Below are 19,240 nucleotides of genomic sequence, written 5' to 3' on the forward strand. Positions count from 1 at the left end.
TCCATGTCTGACTCCTAGATCATGATAACTCCATGTCTGACTCCTAGATCATGATAACTCCATGTCTGACTCCTAGATCATGATAACTCCATGTCTGACTCCTAGATCATGATAACTCCATGTCTGACTCCTAGATCATGATAACTCCATGTCTGACTCCTAGATCATGATAACTCCATGTCTGACTCCAGACACAAGGACAAAACAGACAGAGTGAAAGAACAACATAATTGTGGGTGTTTATCTTATCTGATGACCATATAGGAATCCTGCATCTTACATCATGACCCACAACTGGGTTCATTGACGGCTTGATCAGTGACATATTTGTAACTTACTCACCCTACCACTCCCTTCCTTTGATCTGTTTTCTGAATCAAATGTCTTTAAGGACACGCATATGTTACCAGAGTACAATAATAAACTACACACTGCACTGTATATCTGAGGCTCATATCTGACAAAGAAACAATATGTCTGAGCCACACCTAATTCCATTGGTTTCTCCCTGGTCTGCCTCTGGTCTGATTGGTTGAGGCTAAATACTTTAACACTGCTGTTTCAATTGCTCTACATGGAACTTTCTGGGAAACTAGCTGAGTGGGATTCCTGCACGAGTTATTAGAGAGACATAAAACACCTCAAAACATGAGCTTGTCTCGCTCCAAACAAATGACAAGCAGGTGAGAGCGATGAGTCCAGGTGATTTAAGCTCAGGATGACCTCGTATATTTCAAGGGTAGGACTGGTGGGGATTTTTGTAAAACTTTTTTTAGTATATTCTCTTAAAATGGGTGTAATTGTATGAAGAACAGTGTGATGCAGAATGAATAAGGAAGATGAAGGAGGTAAGTCCTGTCTTCCCTATCACCATACAGGCTCACCATTTCAGAGCAGGAACCACTATGGAGATCCATAAACAACTGCGTAACCTAAATCGTGATATTCAACTGTGGGTTTATGCATCCCATTTTTGCATCATTGGGGCGCCCTGCTGTTCAAAGAGAGTAACTACCACAACTGCGAGCCCTGTTGTTTTTCACTCATGACGTAGCCTACTGTAACACGACACTCGCATGTCCACAAAGACTAATGAATACTTAATGACGTAATCGACAGGTATTGTACTGTCCTAGTACGCTTGGTGATTTGATTTTCGCAACAACGCCCGCCTTTTTATTTCCTCTAAAACACCCACATTTCTACACTTCTCCAAGCGCCTGTCACTGCAAGGAGTTCTCGCACGTCTACGCAACTTTCGGTAAATAGCTAAAGTTACACTTGAGTCATGTAATCAAATCATCATTGGATTTAATTGCTGTGTTCTATTACAGCACAAGACAATTCGTTAAATGCAACGAGTGTTGCAAAATTCAGATCCGGACTGCTGCGTAGCCTACTAATATATAACCACGTGTTCTAGTAGCCTACAATTTTTGATACCCCTCTCTAATTCTTAGTTTTCTTTTCACAGGCACAATGCACAAAAAAGTATTGCTGGATCAGAGCAAAATGTCGAAGGGCATATCAACACTTCTTGGGGGGCAGTTGGCAAGTGAAGTCATCCATAACAACTTTTACATACCTCTTGTGTCAGTTGACCCTGAGGAAGAGGGGCAAAATGCTTCACAGTCTCTGGAAGAAGTGATCTTTACCACGCTGTCTAAAAACAGAAATCATGGCAAACCTGTCATGCTGGTTGGTCTAGCAGGAGCAGGTAAAACCACCACCTTGGACAAACTGGTGGTGGACTGGGCCAGTGGTCAACACCTCCAGCACTTCTCCTATGTCTTCTATTTCAAAGTCAGGGAGCTGGAAACCATCAGAGGAACTTTGTCCCTTGAGACGTTGCTTCTACAGCGTTACAGTCACCTCTCCCCTGAGTCCATGGGTCTGGCGCTGCAGGCGCCTGAAGCTCTGCTGTTTATGTTTGATGGGTTTGAAGGGTGCCGGCACAGCTTGGAGCCCCCCACATCCCCAGCCCTCTGCTCTGACCCTCACCAGCTAGCTTCAGCCTCCTGTCTAGTAGCCAGTCTGCTTCATGGTACCCTGCTGAAAGGAGCAGCTGTTCTGTTGGCCAGCAGGCCAACTGGAATGTTGAATTCACTGAATGGCCATCGCGTGGAGCTGTTGGGCTTTCAGAAGCCCCAGAGGAGGGCTTATGTCCACAGGTTCTTCAGCGATCCAGGGGTTGCCAGCCGAATGTTCCAGAATATAGAGAAGACCTTCGGGTTCTATGATTTCTGTGCTTCCCCAAAATTTTGCTGGACAGTATGCTCTGTTTTTAAAATCCTTATGGATGCAGGAGAGAGGCTTCCAGAAACTTTAACCCAGATGTTTGTTAATATTACAGTCCACCTGATTCAGGCACTCTCTTCAGATGAGGCACATAACAGAGATGTGGTGTCTGCGCTAGGTAGAATGGCATGTCATTGCTCCCTGACCCAACATGCCACCTGCACCAAAGAGCAACTGACCTCTTTTGGTCTTCAGCCTTTCCTCTCCTCTCAGGCATCTGTGAATGCTTTCTTGTGTGTAGACGGTGATCTGGATTCAGATGACTGTGTTTTCTCCTTCCACAGCCAGTTGTGTCTAGAGTTCCTCCTGGCTGCATCCTTCTACTTGGACAAGTCCAAATCAGAGAATGTGGAGGAGATGTTAAAGAAGCATGAGGGCCATGTGGATCTTCTACATCTCTACCTGTCAGGGCTCTCTAACCCTACACAAAGGAAGCTTCTAGAATCCCGACTAGGGGAGTTCAGCTCAGATCGGATCTTCAATTTCAGGCGCTGGGTTAAAAGCATGTCTCTGAAGGTACTGGGGGGCTTTTACAAAGAGAAACACTTTGACTGCTTCCGTCTGCTCCATCAGAGTCAGGATGAAGGATTGGTTAAGGAGGTTGTTGTCCCCCCTGCTCGCATTGGCATCAGTTATGGAGGCCTGGGTGTACAGGACTGTGTGGCCCTGAACTACACGGTGACTAGCCTCGGGAAGATAGAGAATCTGAATCTGATGAACACCAAGGACCTCACAGGGGAGACATTGGAGATCCTGGTCCCAGCGATGCGCCTCGCTCACCAAATTACGTAAGCCATGAACAAACCTTAATATTTGATGAAACAAAGCTTTAACTTGTTTATGTCTTATACCTGAATTGTGTGTGAATGTTGTATGTTAGCATGCTGCAACAAAGCCAGTTTGTTCAGGTCCAACCACATACAAACACTCTCCATGCCAAATGCCGTGTACATCAGCAACCACAATACCAACTCTACCTCTAAAGTAAACAAACCCGGGCTCTTCTATCAACAGTTTACTCCAGAGCTCCCTCAGTGCTGGAGCTCTCTCTCATCTGGCCTCAGCCATCAGCAGTGGAAAGACAGTGAATCTGAATATGTCCCATACCAGCATGGGAGATACAGGCTTCAAAGTTCTCTGCACAGGACTCAGGGACTCAGTGTTACACACACTAAAGTGAGTTAAGGCAAAACAATAAAATGTTTTCATTCATACGGGTATAAAATCTCAATAACACAGTCCATCTCTGTTTGTGTAGTGTTGGAGCGTGCGGGCTGACCGAGGCGTGTGGTGAGGATCTGGTGTCTGTGCTGGCCTCTGGAACCTCTCAGCTGCGTGTCTTAATACTGAGTAATAATGACCTCCAGGACCACGGCTTCAGACTGCTAAGCAGGGCTCTGCTCAGCCCACACTGCCCCCTGCAGGACCTTCAGTATGTACGACACTGTACAACATCAACACTGAACCTTTAACATTTCTGCAAAATACATTGTATAGCGGACTATAGTGATGTTCAGATAATACAAATAACTAACCAGAAGAAATGACATACAGTACTATGGGGCAACATGATGAGGAAACAGAGTTTTATTATACTTGTACAAACCTCTCGGTCAAGAGGGGTCAATGCCCTTTAACCCTTTTTTATTTGATCCAGTGTTGAAGTTTGAGATACAATCTACCATGTAATTAACTCACAAAACAGTTGTGTTGTATATTGTTATTACTTGACCTTTGTGTTTTTACAAGGTTATTGCGCTGTAAGTTGACTGGTGCTTCTATGGAGGCATTGTCAGCAGTCCTGTGCTCTGGCCATTCAGAGTTGAGAATCCTGGATTTGACAGCAAACATCATTGGTGACAGTGGGGTGGAGCACCTGTCTAAGTCCCTCCAACACCCACAATGCAAACTGCAGGTCCTTAAGTAAGAATTATTTTCATTCATTTAGTGGGTTAGCTAATGGGCACTCTAAACCCTTTGCAGAGTACTTTCATGTCATTCAAACAAAATCCCCTTTAATAGTTTTGGACTATGTGCAAGTCACATTGCCTATAGAAATGACTGTAGTCATTTATATTTCTTATTCATGTGTCCCTCTTTGGTCCATCTTAACAGATGTTTTGACAATGAGTTGACTGGTGCCTGCTGTGCGGCATTAGCCAAGGCCTTTCAGTCAGGGAAGTGCTGTCTTAAAGAGCTGGATCTGTCTGGGAATGATCTGGGCCAAGAGGGGGCGCTGCTCCTGTGCAAAGCTCTTTGGAATCCCGCTCACCCACTGGAGACACTGAGGTATAGCACAACACACTCACCTTGTTATTAAAGTTTAGGTGGAACAGTACGACTAATGACAGAACCTCCTTTGCAGCTTAGTGCGCTGTGAGATGACCCCCCCAGTATTTCAGGAGCTGGGTGTTCTGCTGAGAAGTGGGAGCCCCAGGATAAGATCACTGTCTGTAGGCCTCAACAAAGTCGGGGACCAAGGAGCCAAACACTTGTGGGACGCCCTGGCAAGCCAACACTGCCAGCTGGAGTATCTAGAGTGAGTAGCCCTACTTCTTCATTCGACCTTTACAAGAACAGTGACAACAAACCTGTGTGTGTGTGTGTCTTCAGTGTTGAGATGATGGGGCTGACCGACGCTTGTGTGGAGGACCTGTGTGCTGCAGTTAAAACCAGTGGCTCCCTGAAGACCTTGATCCTGAAGAACAACAGTCTGACTGATGACTCAGTTCCAGCTCTGGTTACACTCATGCAGGACAGGCCCAGCATGGAGGAGCTGAAGTGAGTCAGCCTCATGGTGGAGGAGGTGCACCAAGACACACAACCATGCAGAGGAGCATTACTTTAGTCTTGGGCAACTCTTAAGAACTGTGACCTTATTATGACAGTTTGCTCTTGCGTTCCTCTCTTTCAGTGTGCAGTATAACGACATGAGTGAAGATGTTTTTGAGCTGATGGACAAATGTTCTCATATCAGATACTGAAGAGTCAAGAAGCAAGATTGAGCATGTTAAGGCATGTGAACAGACATTGGAAATAACTAGCAGTCAATTGATATTTGATGCAACAACATAAGTTCAAGCCAAGCATTGTGGTCAACTTGAGGATGATAATACGCCATTGGATTTGATTAAATAATTTTAATGAGAAAAGTGTACATTGTATTTGGTTTTTGTCCTCAGGTGAGGAGGCAGCATATTCAGTAAGGCACATACAGTAAATCTCCCACAACATATTATCCTACTCATAAAGCTCTTACTCTTCAAATATAAAATATCGAAATACCCCTTGCAGAGGGGGAAGCAGTATTGACCTGTAAAACCGCTACAAAATATTTATCCTTCTCCATTTCCTATTCGTGCATAGGCAGCTGTAAACTTGATCCAAAGAAACACACTGGAAAATAGCGGTTGTCAAGGCAGCGGTACGATCCAGTGTCGGTTCCTTTCAGCCTCCCGACGTCCCACAGGAGGTCCTTCTAATCACTCTGTCCTGGAAGTGATAGAAGAGTTGAAATGTGTTTTCAGTGACTCATAGGACGTCCCTATCTCTATGACAGTAGCATGCTGACAGAGGGATCCATTTCAGAGGTGGTTCACAGTTACCTCTCCCAGTGTTCAGTGCTCATGTGTCCCTCCAGTGGGCACGTGTCCGTTGGAAGGCTCAGTGCTCAGGCTGAGGTGAGTCTTGTTCCTGCTACTGGTGTCGGTCTCCTCTTCCGAACTGCTCTCAATGTCACTGCGGTCATCCTTTGACACCTTAACCAAAGAAATAAACCAGTAGCACACGTTCTTAACTGAAGACAAACAAGGAGAAAATTGAGAGACAAAACACACACAGTCAGACTAACCTTTCCCTTGAATAAAGCCTTTATGGCAATGCGAGCAATCAGGTAGAACCAGAAGACGTGTAGAACCTGCAGGACCAGTAGCAGCCCGTTCAATAGCCACCAGGACTGGTAGGGTCCAATGATCTCCCAGCTCTCCACCAAAACACTATGTATAACCCTATACACAGACACACCAATACATACATGATTTATCTTTTTCAAAACTATACTTGGTATGATTAGGAATTGTCAGGAAACTTGTTTTAGAATCCATATGTATCTTAACTTACCAAAAGGGATAGATGACAAGTCGTGTGATGAAGAAGATGATACTGAACAACACAAACAGGCCATCACAGAGCCTCTGGTACTTGGCATAGTTTGCCAGCTTGGCAGCCTTAAGGGACAAAGGAATAGATAAGCCTACTGAATAATAATGGGGTATAGTTTTCTGGTGATGTCACCACCATTCTTAGTATCAAGTATGGATTCCTGTTAGACAGGTGTTAGTATGCAGTACACCTGTGCAACCATTCATTAAAAACAAAAGGGAAGTAGCATTCTCATCCTCAAAGCTGTACTTTTCAATGTCCCTTGTTGTAAACGCTTGCGCTTTCCACACGTTGGCCCTAAGAATTACCTCCAGCAAGATGTCTGATGCATCATGCACGCACATGACTAGAGTGCCTGCTCGCAGCATGTTGTTAGCATAGGAGAAGGTGATGAGTGTTATGGTGGCCAGGTGGTGGATCAACATAATCAGGAAATCCTGTCAGACGAGGAAAGTAAACACATAGTACACACACACACACACATCGATTACCAATATTTATATGCTCCATGAGATCTAAGGCTTGGAAATCTGCACGTCAGTCTTCTTATATAATTAGCCTATACTCTGTCTCTTACTTGAGTTAAAACACCTCAGAATTGTAAGGATTTTGCTTGCATGTGAACCTCAGGGATAAGCCTCTTCTTGAATAATTATGTGACTGACAGTCTATACTGATTGTTGTCAAATCTGTCATCAGGTGACATGTACAGGTTGCTGCATGTAAATCTCCATAGTAAGGTACAGGCAGATTCATTATCTGGTAATCCTTTACAATGTGCATTTACACACTGTTCTCTCTAGGGAGGAGTGACATGTTCTCTGGGAGATTCAGAGAGAACAAAAAGGGTTCTTTCTGTTCTGCTTCCCCAGTATTTGCACAGATACTCTCTGGGGCAATGCATAACCTGTTTATCTGTGATTACATGGTTGGTTACAGCAATAATGGTATTCACACAGCGTAATGAAAAATAGCATTCAGTGTCACTGCCAACAATTAAACACACCTCTGAACTTGACAAACCAGCTCAGACCCACCCTGGCCAGATTAATGATGACTTTCCAGAACATCAACTCAATTACTTATATGAATTGCATTCCAACTACAACAAAGGCCAACAAGCATCGAGAGCAAACCAATGGCTGTGCACACAACACTAGGGTGCCATAGGATTAGTCTTTTTGTAGAAGGGAGCACAATGGTTGTAATCTGCTCCATATCCCCCTGCTCTTCTTAACAGACAGAGAGTCACCAGACCCACCTTCCTTTTGATGTCAGTGAACTGAGAGAGCATTAGAGACCAGTAGAACGCCAGCTCAGCCATGTAGTAGTTGTACTGGCCTGGACTCAGGGTCTACGAGAGACGACACAACACAAATATGTAGTTCTACTGAACCGACAGCAGCCGGTTCCACAGAACAACTCCACCTCAATCGCTTGGCATGTACATCTTGAGAATTGTATTTCCTGTAGGTATTGAGTGAGTAGATGTTTCACCTGAAAGGGGTAGTTGTACCAACATTGTCGTGTGTCCCACATCCAAGGAGACTGGAGCAAGCCATATCGTTTATAATGACAAGTTAGAGAGACAATGAATGAAATGCTATCTGCTAATCTTGAGATTCTTATCAATATAATATCCTCTACAGAGCAGACATGCAAGTTATACTACGCATATGTATGATCTTGTATCTCTGTCATTATTTTTTTTAATACATAATGATTCATTCAAAGTCTATTATGTAATGTATAAAAATAATATTTTACCCGTGAAGAACAGATCAAGTCAATTTTCAACTCACCACCCATAGATAGCGTATTGCATAGATGAAAATGCCCAGATAGAATGTAAGCCTCCACCTAGGTTTGGATTATGAAATGAACTGTGAGTAAATACAACACCTCAAGCTATGCACTTTATAATAATAGTTTGCTTTTAAAATGAGTAAGTCTCCTGACATATTCTTTGTAATCAGTATAGTCGTTGGTAATCAGTAACCTACATGCTCTCACAAAACTTTGTGAGTGTAGCTGGTTTGTCCTGGTTCCGCCGTAGGCGAAACCATCTCTGGACTTTCCTTGTGTCCCAGTCCAACTGCTTTGAGAGACCCTCCACACGTCGTGAATCTGGTGACTAAGGATGAGAACTGTGACCATGAGAGACCAGGCCTGACTGAAGGCCTGATCCTCACTATTTCAGCGTCATTTACAGGCTGGTAGTCTGACACAGAGATGGTTGCATATGTGTTTGTGTTTAATATCCACATACAGAATCAGTATGTGCATTTGGTAAGCTGCAAAGTGGGTGGTTGTGCGTACCGTTGTGGACGTAAACACCCTCTCCAAGAGAGCATTGGGCTGAGCTCGCCGACTAGCTCCTGCCTGAATCTGAAGTATGTGGGCACAAGGCTTGGCCACAAGCCTACACACACGTGGAGAAAGAAAAAGGAGGTAAATATGGAAAGAAATGAACTGAGGGCCTACCACTCTAACATGTACTACGTACAACATGTTATAGTTTACCCACAATAATTAGGCCTTTGTGTGTGTGTGTGTGTGTGATAGAGAGAGAAACAGAGAGAGAAAGAGGGATAGGGAGAGAGACAGAATACTGAGGAATGTAGCACTTAGTCTAAACAGAGGGTGATGGGCTGTCATGTGAGAGGATGGGAGGGGAGACACTAGTAAGTCATATACCCTTTAACCAAGAAGAGGAATTTCTGACACAATATCACCTTGTTTTGCTTGACCATAGTCCAATTTCTAAAATCTTCACCAATTCTTAATCCCACAATCCAAGTTACTGGTTGTGGATTTCAAACAAATTGCTTGCATCTAAGGAGAGGCCTGGTCCTAGACATGCAAAGTGAATGGCCTGTTTGGATAAACAACACCAGAGCACACAGTCAGCATTCATTTTCCAAGTACTACAGTACCTAACTGTTGCTGTGCTTGTGTGTGAAAACACGTAATGCCATCGATGCCACTTAAGATTTAAGAAAATCTCTGGCAATATTGAAAAGGTGAGTTGTTTTACAACCAAATAGGGACATTATTTCAATTTCACTCAAAAAATGTAATACCACTAGTATTAATAACATGTTTTGTCACCTACAACAGTTTAAGGTGATCTTTGTTCCTCTACGAGATAAGAGTGGCACTTCATTGCATGTCATGCGTTAAGGTGCGACTGATGAATATCCCTTAAGGTCTGGTTACTTAGTGACAGGGAGACATTTAATAAAACACAGGTCTAGGTTGTAGAACGTTTTCTGCTTCCTCTACTTGTTACCTGTTGCTGACATTGCATCTCAATATAAAATGTGTTCAATGCCTGCTCGTTGAAGCCCTGAAACAATTTGCATATCCCATGAAGTATTTAAACTGGAATGTAAAGTGTCTGCTGTTCGTCTTCACCTCAGTCTCACGGAACAAACATATGACAACCTGGTTGACAGGTTTAACTTATAAAACTATAAAAAGCATTTGAAATGTCTTTCTGCAACTGCATTCACAAAAATTCAAATTCCCGCGAACAGTAATTTCTTTATCCGGCGACACTCGAACTGAAACAACCATTTGTTGCCGATAATGGCAAGTTTTTGTAGGCTACATACCTCTCAAAGATCACCCTGACCGCAAGTACACCGATCGCCAGCGGTAAAGCAGTGAGGATGTGGCCCGGTCTGGGAAACTCTTCTCCGGGCGGTGGATGCTCGAGGTCCGCCCAAGTAACATTTGGTGGAAGCCAAAAGCTCTCACTCCATATCCAAGCTGACATAGAAGTCATTCTAAGAAGAAAAGGTAGTCTACTAAAAACAATAAATGAGTTATCTGCGTAGCTCTGCTTCACGTGGGTACTCAGTAGGCTACCCTAGCTAGAGTTGAGGAAGTAGCCTACTCGTTGCACCCCCTTTATTCAGTGCATAAACGCTAAAAGTCAGAATCATAGTCGGCTGTGTTGGCAAACTTACTCCTAAAACCGCTAAATGATGTCACTCTACTAGGAACACCCACTACCGGCAACGCCCACGATGTTTGGATAGCTCAAGGCTTGTGTAAGTTACATTTGGTTGCATGTCAGTGTTACTGTTACATTACGGGTGGTTACAAACTGAAAATGAATTTAAATGAAAAACACAAAGCTGAAACAAAGATGAGAACAAAAAAGTTTCTGAATTAAGAAGAAGATTTGTCCAGCCCTCCCATTGAGAACTACTGTACTGTAACAATCCCAGCATGTTAATATAAGTTGTAAGTTAGAAATATGCATTAGATGCATTAGATATTAGAATTATAACTATTATAACTAATTAGAAAGTATCACATTCAGGCCTAAGTGAGTATACATGAGCTTCTAAATTTTATCCAATAAAATACCTAAATAAAAGGTCAAATATATCTGTTTAGTTTGCTAGCCAGCCTCAGCATCATGATTTGCCTGTGGCATGATTGCATTGTATGTCATGAGGAAAGGCCCCATAAACATATAGACTGGCGCACACTCATACCCACACTAACACACACACACACACACACACACACACACACACAGTCAGTATGGCAGCTCAGAGAATTTCATTGTTTTGCGTTTATGTTGTCTGACCCATATTTCACATATTTTAAAGAACCTTATGATTTGGCACCTACATTGTTTTTGGCAAAGCCTCCTGCCAATTCTTTCTAGGTCACACTTCAGTAGCATCATCCTTATGATTATGATGCAATACTGGAGATGAACCCAATGTATTTTCATGTATGTCCTTTAATGGTCATTACTATGTTTTTTTCTGGTGAACTCCAACCATACACATCCACTCTACTTGTTGAAGTCTATCCATATCTATTTGGATGCACAGAAGTCAACATGGAGTTAAATTAAAGGGGCCACCCTGCTCCACTTGGCATAGCAAGGACACAGGACACACAGACATAGAACATGCCCCTCCCCAACACACAACCACATAATCACACGCACTATACACACATTTGCAAGACATCAAGCCCTATTGTTCTACACTCTGTCCTGTTTTTACATCAGTACCAACTGGCCAGGGAGCTGCTCATTTCCATTAACAAAACCTCTCTCTGTTTCAGTGTGCAGCTGCAGCTTCCAAGATGCCCTACACGGATGCATGACCTAGAGTGGAGAGGCTGGAAACCTCCACCTAGCGGAGGGGGGCTGCATGTGACCACACAAAGGCTTATTGTCTGGCTTCCCTCCAGGATAAAGTATTGAGCTTATTTGAGGTATTTAACCATTTAATTCAATCAAGGGTCCTGTCTTTAAGTGCCTTCCTTAAAAATGATCTGTGGCCTTTTCCAAATTTGTGCTCCTGCTCCCCCCCTTTACAGATGGACTATTCCATTTCGCATCTGAAAAATCAGATAGTTAGTAAAGAGTTCTTCATGTCAGGGACTGCTGTAGCCTCAGCAAGGATAGTAGCACCGATCAGAAAAGCCAAGGTAATATAACATTTGTCATTTATGGTTTTTCTGTAGCTTTGTACTGTGGACATTCTGTGCTCTGATTTGGATTGCATGCAAAATGGAAATGACCTCCAAGTCCTGGTGCTATATTGGAATTCCCAGAATAAATCTTTTGTGATATTAATTTTGCTAATTAACATTTGTGTTTCAATAATGTAAAATGTTTGTGGATTTTTATCAATTATCTTTTAGTGTTATGATTTATTTGTGAACGTTTCACAATATATATACTTTAACTAAATCTCAAATGTCCATTTCGCTGGTGGTCTTTTAGGTGAGCTCTTGCTCTTTTATTTCAGAAAAGAAAATGGATGACAAAAAGCTGAACGAACCATTGAACAATGTCACACTTGTCAAAGGTATAACTCTCTCATTTTATATTAAGTAAGTGTGTTTTGGTGTTATTCAGTCGCTAGCCAGTTATCTTTCCAGCCAACCCATCTTGTCTTCAGTATTGCAAGTCATTGCTGACCATCGCTGAAACAGAGGACATGAAAGGCTACAAGATGTGAGGTATTAGAGGCAGCACACTTCGTGGTACAACATTGGCAGTGGATTGATATATTGGCTTTATACAGTACATTGCTATAAAATGAATTTTGGTTTGAGGTACATATATTTGGTGTCAAACAGACTTGAATGATAATCAGAAGGAGCCCTTTATCACACAGGGAATTACTCAGACAACTAATGGGTTATTTTGGAAATTGTATTTAGACTGAAGAGAAAGAGAGAACAGGACAAAGAGGCCATTGAAGTAGATGCTATACATTAGTGAAGCATATCGATGAGAGAATCCATTTGGCTTGATGAATGGATTGTAATGCTTCTCTTGATGTAGGACCAAAAAGAACATTCTGAATGATTGGCAATTCACCATGGCAAATGATAACTAATTTGACCCCAGGTTTGTCACAATAAATATGACCTTACACATAACCAAATTCTAGTAAATACACACCAAATCCTGAAAAGGCTATTCTAAGTAAAGTGTCTCTTTCAGCAGTGAAGACAAAGGAACTTTGTTTTGTCTCTGTGAAATTCCTCAAAATTCAGTTGGGTGGGTTTTCTCCATGAGCATGGCATGGCTGTCACATTCATGGGTAAAAGGCTTTAGGAAGTGAGGAGGATGGGGCTTGATGACTTCACCCTGAGGCACAAGCATGAAAACCAAGCAAGGATTCTTATGACTTTTTTTGGTGTTAGCTGTGAGGCAATTTAGAACTCAACGAACCAGCAAGTCTGTGGGATATTTTTAGACGCAGGGTAGAAATTGAATTATTTATTTATTTCCTTTAGGCCTTCTAGATGGTAATAGCTGACCATGGCATGTCACTAAAGCGTTCACACATCCTGTAAATAGTGGACAACATTTGTATATTTCTACGTCTTTTTTCCCTTCCTCAATTTCTTTTTTTAATTTATCGCTCACTCACGCACATTCTCTTACAACCTCACTCAGCTTTGCATAAACAGAAGCACACTCATGCTCAGTGCACATACACACACACTTTGTACCCACACACATTCTCATGCTCACTCATGCATATGCATGTTCTCTTTCTCTTTCTCTCTCTCTCCCTGTCTCTCTCTTCCCCCTCTCACACACACTCTCACAGACACACGGCTAGCCCAGTGGCCAGAACATTCCTCTCCGTCCTGACATACAGCAGGGTCGTCATGTGAGCCAAGGGGTGTCGCCAGCCTCCAGCAGCCTCCACTCTGCTCCATTCAGTAGCATAGCTACTATGATTAGCTCTTTTTGCAATACTGATTGCAAATGGTATTGTTTTGTGTGTGGTTTATGTGTCTATGTGTGCAGTATTCATGATTGTCTTATCTGTTACATTCACATTTCAGCTGCTAGTGCAATTACAGCATGCTGTAGTGAAGTCATACTCTTCTGATGCATCCATTTATGGTGCACTTGCTTGACCTGTTTTAGTTCTTGTCTCCCGAAGAATTAGTCTGAAATGAGGTCATGTTTTTTTTGTTGCTGTGGTACTTGAGAGGTTCAAAATGTTCAGTCAGTATCTTTCTGTTACTCTATGGTACTGTTGCCCTATTGTTAGTGAGCAGGGTAAAGTGTGAGCGTTAAGAAGCTTAAAGAACAGTAAGAATGATATTAGACTAGGTGAGGACCCACATTTGGATGCAAGATTTATCCCAATTTGTCGCTATTTTAGGAACATAGTAATTAGTTTATGTAATAGGCCCATTTTAGATGTCCTGGGAAATTATGCAATTTGTCGTCCCTAGGCTAATTTACTATATGGTGACTGAGAGGCAGTTCAAGCAGATGGGGACAAGTTAGGCAGCAGGATAGACTCAAAAGAAAAGTGTCATTGGAACGTGCTGAACTAGTTTGTAATTAAAAGAATAATTCTGCTCTGAGTCACTGTTTCTCTTTCCCTCCCTCTCAGAGGAGCTGAACCGGTCCAACATGGACCCCAGTAACTCAGAGAAAACCATCCAGCGCTTGAATAAGGAGCTTCAAGAGGCCCAGGAGCTTGCCAATTCAGGGAAACTCAAATGCATGGAACTACAAGGTAGAGCACAAGAAGCATCAGCCTTTTGTCTATGCTTTTCAAACTCGGTGCATTAATTCAAAACTGTATAAAACATTCACACACACATAAAGACACACACACACACATCCACACATCGCAGTGAGATTCTAGTCTACTCTGTGTAACTTTCCTGGATATTAAATTGTAGGTCTCCTTGAGGAGGAGAAAAGTGCAAACAAGCAGCAAGCTGATGAATCAGCAAAACAAACTAAACTTCTGCAAGGTATGTGCAAAGTTGCCTGTCCTCTTCAGTTTGTTTAGGGGTGTGAGAAGATTGTGTTTAGGAATGCATGTGGGATGGTCTGTGGTCCTGTTGGCACGGGTTTTTAAATTTGGCCTGTGTGTGCATGTAGGTGTTTTCCTGCTATTACCTTTTGGAATAGCGTATATATAGACTGTAATAGCCACAGAGAGAGTGAGCGCACCGTCATTATAACACAATAACACTGTACCCTCCCCTGTCTGAGCAGGCCAGCTGCGGCAGGTCAACGAGGAGCTGGCGGCCGTGAGAGAACACCGAGACAGCACCACCCAGAGCTCCCAGGGTGAACTGCAGGCTGCTCGGGAGGAGGTGAAGTCACTGCGTCGGGCCCTGGAGGCAGCCACTGCCGATCGGGAGCGAGAGGTCTCTGCCATCCAGGGTAACCTAGCAACAGCCACCAAAGAGGTGGAGAAATGGCGTCAGTCGGCCAGCAAGTACGAGCGCGAGATTGACAGCCTGCAGGGTGACCTACAGCTACAGAGCAAACAATGGCAGAAAGCTGCAGAGTCTCAAGGTACCACACTACACAGGTCACATACTGTATACACACTGAATCCCGAAGTCAATGGTCGAATTAGATGGATAAACGACACAGGTTCAGCCATGCGTGTCGGTTTACAGCGGGTGAGCTGGAGTCCATGCAAAGGGAGTGTATGAGCCTTCAGAGGGAGTGCTCGGCCCTGCGTTCAGAGAAACAGGAGCTGCTGAATAAGTCCCAGAAAGAGCGAGGCAGTTTGCAGAGTGAGTGTGCCTCCCTCAGGGCTGAGAAGGAGGAGCTGCTCCGGGGGCACCAGAAGGAGAAGGGCAGCCTCCAGAGTGAGTGTGCTGGTCTGCGCTCCGAGAGGGAGGCCATTTTGAAGAAGCAGCAGCAGCTCGAGAAGGACTTGGTCAGGTCAGTGGAGCCTCATACCATTCTGGACTTCAACTCCGTCAATCTTTGTCTCTTTCAGTGTTGCACGCACCGCGACTCTAAATCATTCACTCACATCCTGTCTCACACATTCATTTACATGCATATAGGCATTCCATAGCATCATAATGGCTATGCCACCAACATGGCCCTTAAAACGCCTCAGCCCTGATATCTGTGTCTGACCTCTGTGCGTGTCTGTCTCCCTCTCTCTCTGCATGTGTGTGTGTGTGTGTGTGTGTACCAGTTCCCGTGCCCAGGTTGCAGAGCTGAGCAGCAGCCTGAAGGCTCTGGAGAGGTCCCAGCAGGAGCTGGAGCAGAGGCTGGGGGCCCTGCAGCAGCAGCACCAGCAGGACAACAGCAAGCTGCAGACCCAGCTGGACCATGCCACCAGCCGCTCCAGAGACCTGCAGAGAGAGGTCGGCTCGTTACTCCCAGCTTCAGCCCTCCATAGTGTTCAGAGTTAGTGTAGCATTAGTCTCCTATCTGTACGAAAGACCTGCAGTGTGATATCGGTTCAGAGAGTGGTTGGATTACACCATCGGGATTAATGAGAATAATCTAGGATTACCTACAACACTGTCAATGTTACATTAATTAGATATTAAGATTAAGGGGATCAAAGTAGATTCAAGTGAGTTTTATAGTAATGTTTGCATGTGTTATGCGTGCCCTGTTTCATCAGTGTGCTGTGTTGTTTTTTGGGCAGTATGAGGAAACCCAGAGCGAGCTCTCGGATCTGAAGGAAAAGTACAAGAGGACTGAACAGGAAAAGCAGTCGATCACAGAGGAGCTTGATGAGTGTAAAGCAGATATGAAGGTGCTGCAGGATAAAGGATCGAGTGTAAGTTCTCTTCTGCCCCTAGGGAGAGGGAGGAGTATTGATTGAACAGTGTGCCATCTGTTCATACAGTGTGGACATGATAGTTTGTATGTTTAACAATGCGTCAAATAATAGAAAATGCTGATATTTCTCTGTTCTTGGAGGTCTGAGAGTGAAGGGGATATGTTTTAGATATGTAGCTCAAGCCAGTGATAAAACATCCTTAGGCGCTTCTTCCATTAATTGTCAGCATGAACTCTGCTTGTGTGACAGATATGACAATGTCCCTAACATTAGGGTAAATACCTCGTCAACAATGATACACAAACGTGGAAAAAGGACTCATCATCGCATTCTTAGCACTCCTCACCCATCCCACTCGACCCCCCCGCACATTCACTGGTGGAACTTGTACAATGCAGCCCCTACCCTGGGGGGCTGTAGTTGAGGTATTTAGAAATTGGTTTAAGCCTACTGTACCCTTACAGGATAACTGACCTCCCTTAACTGTGGTCAGGTATTACAGTGCCCACCTGTAGAATGTCCCATGGTAGTTAATTATTGTGGTATCCCTTCCCTCCTGTAGACTTCCCTATTGCTGCCTGTCCAAGCCATACTCATCGGCCTTATCCTGGCTTTGCTGTATTGGTGCTTCGGCGCATTGTGGTAGAAAGGTACACCTAACTCTGATTTAGCTGGCCTACATATCCCATACTCCAGCACACTGCATGTCTAAAGCAAACCTCTCCCACGACTGAGAACTACTGCTGCACCTGTGTACTACCCCCATGACTGATCTAACCTTTCTGATCATACAGAGCTAAATCTGACATCCTGTCTGTCTGGATCACTGATATCTAACTGATTTCTCTCTTATTGAGCTTGGATTATTAGTTATTTTCTTTCTCTGCTGTCTAATCCGCATTGTGTACTGTGCATTATTTACCGTGCATTGTTTACCGTGCATTGTTTACTGTGCATTGTTTACCGTGCATTGTTTACTGTGCATTCCATGAGGTCCCATGGCATCCGCAGTCACAGCTTTGATCAGGACTGTTATTCAACTGATACTGATCTCAGTGTGTTTGTGTCATTTTCTCTTTCAGAAGGGATGGATCCTCTGGGTGCCTGCAGTGGCTGTGGTAGCAGCTTTGACTGCTGTTGTGCTTGCCAGGACCTGAGGGTGACACACACACACACACACACAAGTGTACGTGTAGCATTGCAATAGTATTCAAAGTTGTCATGACTAAACCTAAAACTAATGGACTCCTGATTTGTTTAGTTCTTCTGTTTTTCTGGGGTTACAATACATGTACACTGTTTTATTGCTAAGATGAAAATGAAATGTTTGATGCTAAAAGGAGTAAGAGATGAATGTCAAATAATTTGTGTGCAATTGAAGAAAAAGTTGGTAGTGCCAACATTTATCATTTCAGATGTTAAAAAAAGTGTATTTCCTTTACTGATTTACAGTTAGTGCTCTTGGCTTAATTGATTTAAATGAATGTATTGATACTGTGCTCTCCTCAGTCCTTCACTAATGTTACTAAATAATACTGCAGAAGGCCCTGCTGCCCTGGAGGTCCCGCTGCCCTAAACACCATCTGTCTGGGTTCTCTCTCACTGGGAAAATGTCATGAATTACATTTGTTATGAACAAGTACTGGAATTATGATCTTGAGATGGTTATATATCAATGAAGTTGTTGTTAAAGAATAACCACCAGTTTGGTCATGAGATTGTGATCAACCAAGTTTATCCATGAAGTTAACTGTTTACTATTCATGTTAACTTTTAAGTATTTCTGTTACTTCTTGGTTATATCAGTGTTCTGTACTGTACACTCTCCTACACCCACAACAGCAAACAAGGGGTTATCTATCAGATTTATTTGTAAAGTAGGCTTATACTTTATGTAATTAACACAGAATTTTCCAATATGTAAATAATATTGCCAATATTGTATTTTGTATAGAGACAGAAAGTTATAGTTTATTGAGTAAAAAAAAATCTTATTCCTTTAAGGTGTGCTGTAAGTGTGACCTCAAATAAAGAAATCTTAAATCCCATTATATTTATGACCAATATGTAGTTATTAATTGCAGGCATGTTTTCTGAGGTCATTCTGCATGACAATAATGAAGATTATACTTGGTTCTATTCTAGAATCTTTGTTTGTCTGAGTGCACTTAGTCAGGATAGCCAGACATAGCAAGGCTTGAACTTTAGGATTCCTGTACGGTTATAGTTATCTACTATCTCATAGTTACAGTTATATTTAGTAGTATATACTGTATGTAGTAGTATATACTCTAATGAACTGTCAGTTGGTGAAGTTACTATGAAGTCAATACTGTTTCTCAGTATTTGTGGATATATTACTTTTGGAGTTTTAGTTTTTTTGGGGACTTGCACAAAGTTCCCCAAACTGACATGTTTAAGTGTATTTATGGTATATTCAACAACACGCACGCACTCAATACCTTCATGCAGTCCATGCGAATGACTCATTCTACTGAGGAAACATAAGGACACACTGCATCAAAAGAGTCTGTGTAATAGTAGTGTATTGTTGTGGCATGCATTATGAATAACGTCAGCACAGGCGGGGGGTATTAGGATGAAGTCAGGGCTGGAAGTTAGTCATTCAGCCCCCATGTGGGGATCAACTTTCTCTACCTCTGAGGCTCTGGGATAGTCTTACTGACCTCCATCTTAGAAGG

At 43.0% G+C, this 19,240-nt stretch overlaps 3 protein-coding genes across 6 annotated transcripts; 2 read left to right on the forward strand and 1 right to left on the reverse strand.

Annotated features, from left to right (window-relative positions):
• The first annotated feature begins 1,146 nt into the window (after window positions 1–1,146).
• LOC146251981 (NACHT, LRR and PYD domains-containing protein 3) lies at window positions 1,147–5,450 on the forward strand. The gene is made up of 9 exons (XM_084680967.1): window positions 1,147–1,261; window positions 1,475–3,086; window positions 3,313–3,474; window positions 3,557–3,730; window positions 4,048–4,221; window positions 4,414–4,587; window positions 4,664–4,837; window positions 4,912–5,079; window positions 5,213–5,450. The coding sequence occupies exons 2-9, from the start codon at window positions 1,480–1,482 to the stop codon at window positions 5,280–5,282; spliced, it is 2,703 nt and encodes a 900-aa protein (XP_084537093.1). The 5' UTR covers window positions 1,147–1,261; window positions 1,475–1,479; the 3' UTR covers window positions 5,283–5,450.
• On the reverse strand, window positions 5,419–10,429 carry LOC146251982 (ceramide synthase 5-like). 2 transcript variants are annotated; one of them, XM_084680968.1, is made up of 11 exons: window positions 10,077–10,429; window positions 8,779–8,881; window positions 8,463–8,593; window positions 8,262–8,319; window positions 7,957–8,007; window positions 7,721–7,813; window positions 6,768–6,896; window positions 6,418–6,524; window positions 6,149–6,305; window positions 5,904–6,056; window positions 5,419–5,790 (listed from the first exon to the last, which is right to left on the reverse strand). In XM_084680968.1, exons 1-10 carry the CDS (start codon window positions 10,247–10,249, stop codon window positions 5,916–5,918), a joined length of 1,143 nt encoding a protein of 380 aa, XP_084537094.1. In that variant the 5' UTR covers window positions 10,250–10,429; the 3' UTR covers window positions 5,419–5,790; window positions 5,904–5,915. The 2 variants fall into 2 exon arrangements, with proteins under 2 accessions (XP_084537094.1, XP_084537095.1); XM_084680969.1 differs by lacking the exon at window positions 6,768–6,896.
• Window positions 10,430–11,814: 1,385 nt separating this feature from the next.
• Window positions 11,815–18,586, forward strand: slmapb (sarcolemma associated protein b). Of its 3 annotated transcripts, none has more exons than XM_084680375.1 (10): window positions 11,815–11,925; window positions 12,224–12,308; window positions 14,373–14,498; window positions 14,668–14,742; window positions 14,990–15,295; window positions 15,403–15,673; window positions 15,939–16,110; window positions 16,401–16,535; window positions 17,101–17,188; window positions 17,621–18,586. In XM_084680375.1, the coding sequence occupies exons 1-9, from the start codon at window positions 11,815–11,817 to the stop codon at window positions 17,182–17,184; spliced, it is 1,365 nt and encodes a 454-aa protein (XP_084536501.1). In that variant the 3' UTR covers window positions 17,185–17,188; window positions 17,621–18,586. The 3 variants fall into 3 exon arrangements, with proteins under 3 accessions (XP_084536501.1, XP_084536502.1, XP_084536503.1); XM_084680377.1 differs by having other exon boundaries at window positions 11,864–11,925; window positions 12,249–12,308; XM_084680376.1 differs by lacking the exon at window positions 17,101–17,188 and having other exon boundaries at window positions 11,823–11,925.
• The last annotated feature ends 654 nt before the right edge of the window (window positions 18,587–19,240 follow it).

The sequence above is a fragment of the Hypomesus nipponensis genome, chromosome 18 (genome assembly GCF_054491055.1).
Source record: "Hypomesus nipponensis isolate SF chromosome 18, ASM5449105v1, whole genome shotgun sequence".
NCBI lineage: Eukaryota > Metazoa > Chordata > Actinopteri > Osmeriformes > Osmeridae > Hypomesus > Hypomesus nipponensis.

Bases quoted from the DNA above. Each gene is read 5' to 3' on its own strand.
- LOC146251981 (XM_084680967.1), top strand. From the start codon at position 1,480: ATGCACAAAAAAGTATTGCTGGATCAGAGCAAAATGTCGAAGGGCATA. The intron at 4,588-4,663 runs GTATAGCACAAC...CCTCCTTTGCAG, and splicing joins CACCCACTGGAGACACTGAG to CTTAGTGCGCTGTGAGATGA. The intron at 4,838-4,911 runs GTGAGTAGCCCT...GTGTGTCTTCAG, and splicing joins TGCCAGCTGGAGTATCTAGA to TGTTGAGATGATGGGGCTGA.
- LOC146251982 (XM_084680968.1), bottom strand. From the start codon at position 10,249: ATGACTTCTATGTCAGCTTGGATATGGAGTGAGAGCTTTTGGCTTCCA. The intron at 6,897-7,720 runs GTGGGTCTGGTG...CTCGTCTGACAG, and splicing joins TCACTGACATCAAAAGGAAG to GATTTCCTGATTATGTTGAT. The intron at 6,057-6,148 runs GTTAGTCTGACT...TCTTTGGTTAAG, and splicing joins AGGCTTTATTCAAGGGAAAG to GTGTCAAAGGATGACCGCAG.
- slmapb (XM_084680375.1), top strand. From the start codon at position 11,815: ATGGACTATTCCATTTCGCATCTGAAAAATCAGATAGTTAGTAAAGAG. The intron at 11,926-12,223 runs GTAATATAACAT...GTGGTCTTTTAG, and splicing joins CACCGATCAGAAAAGCCAAG to GTGAGCTCTTGCTCTTTTAT. The intron at 16,536-17,100 runs GTAAGTTCTCTT...TCCCTCCTGTAG, and splicing joins TGCAGGATAAAGGATCGAGT to ACTTCCCTATTGCTGCCTGT.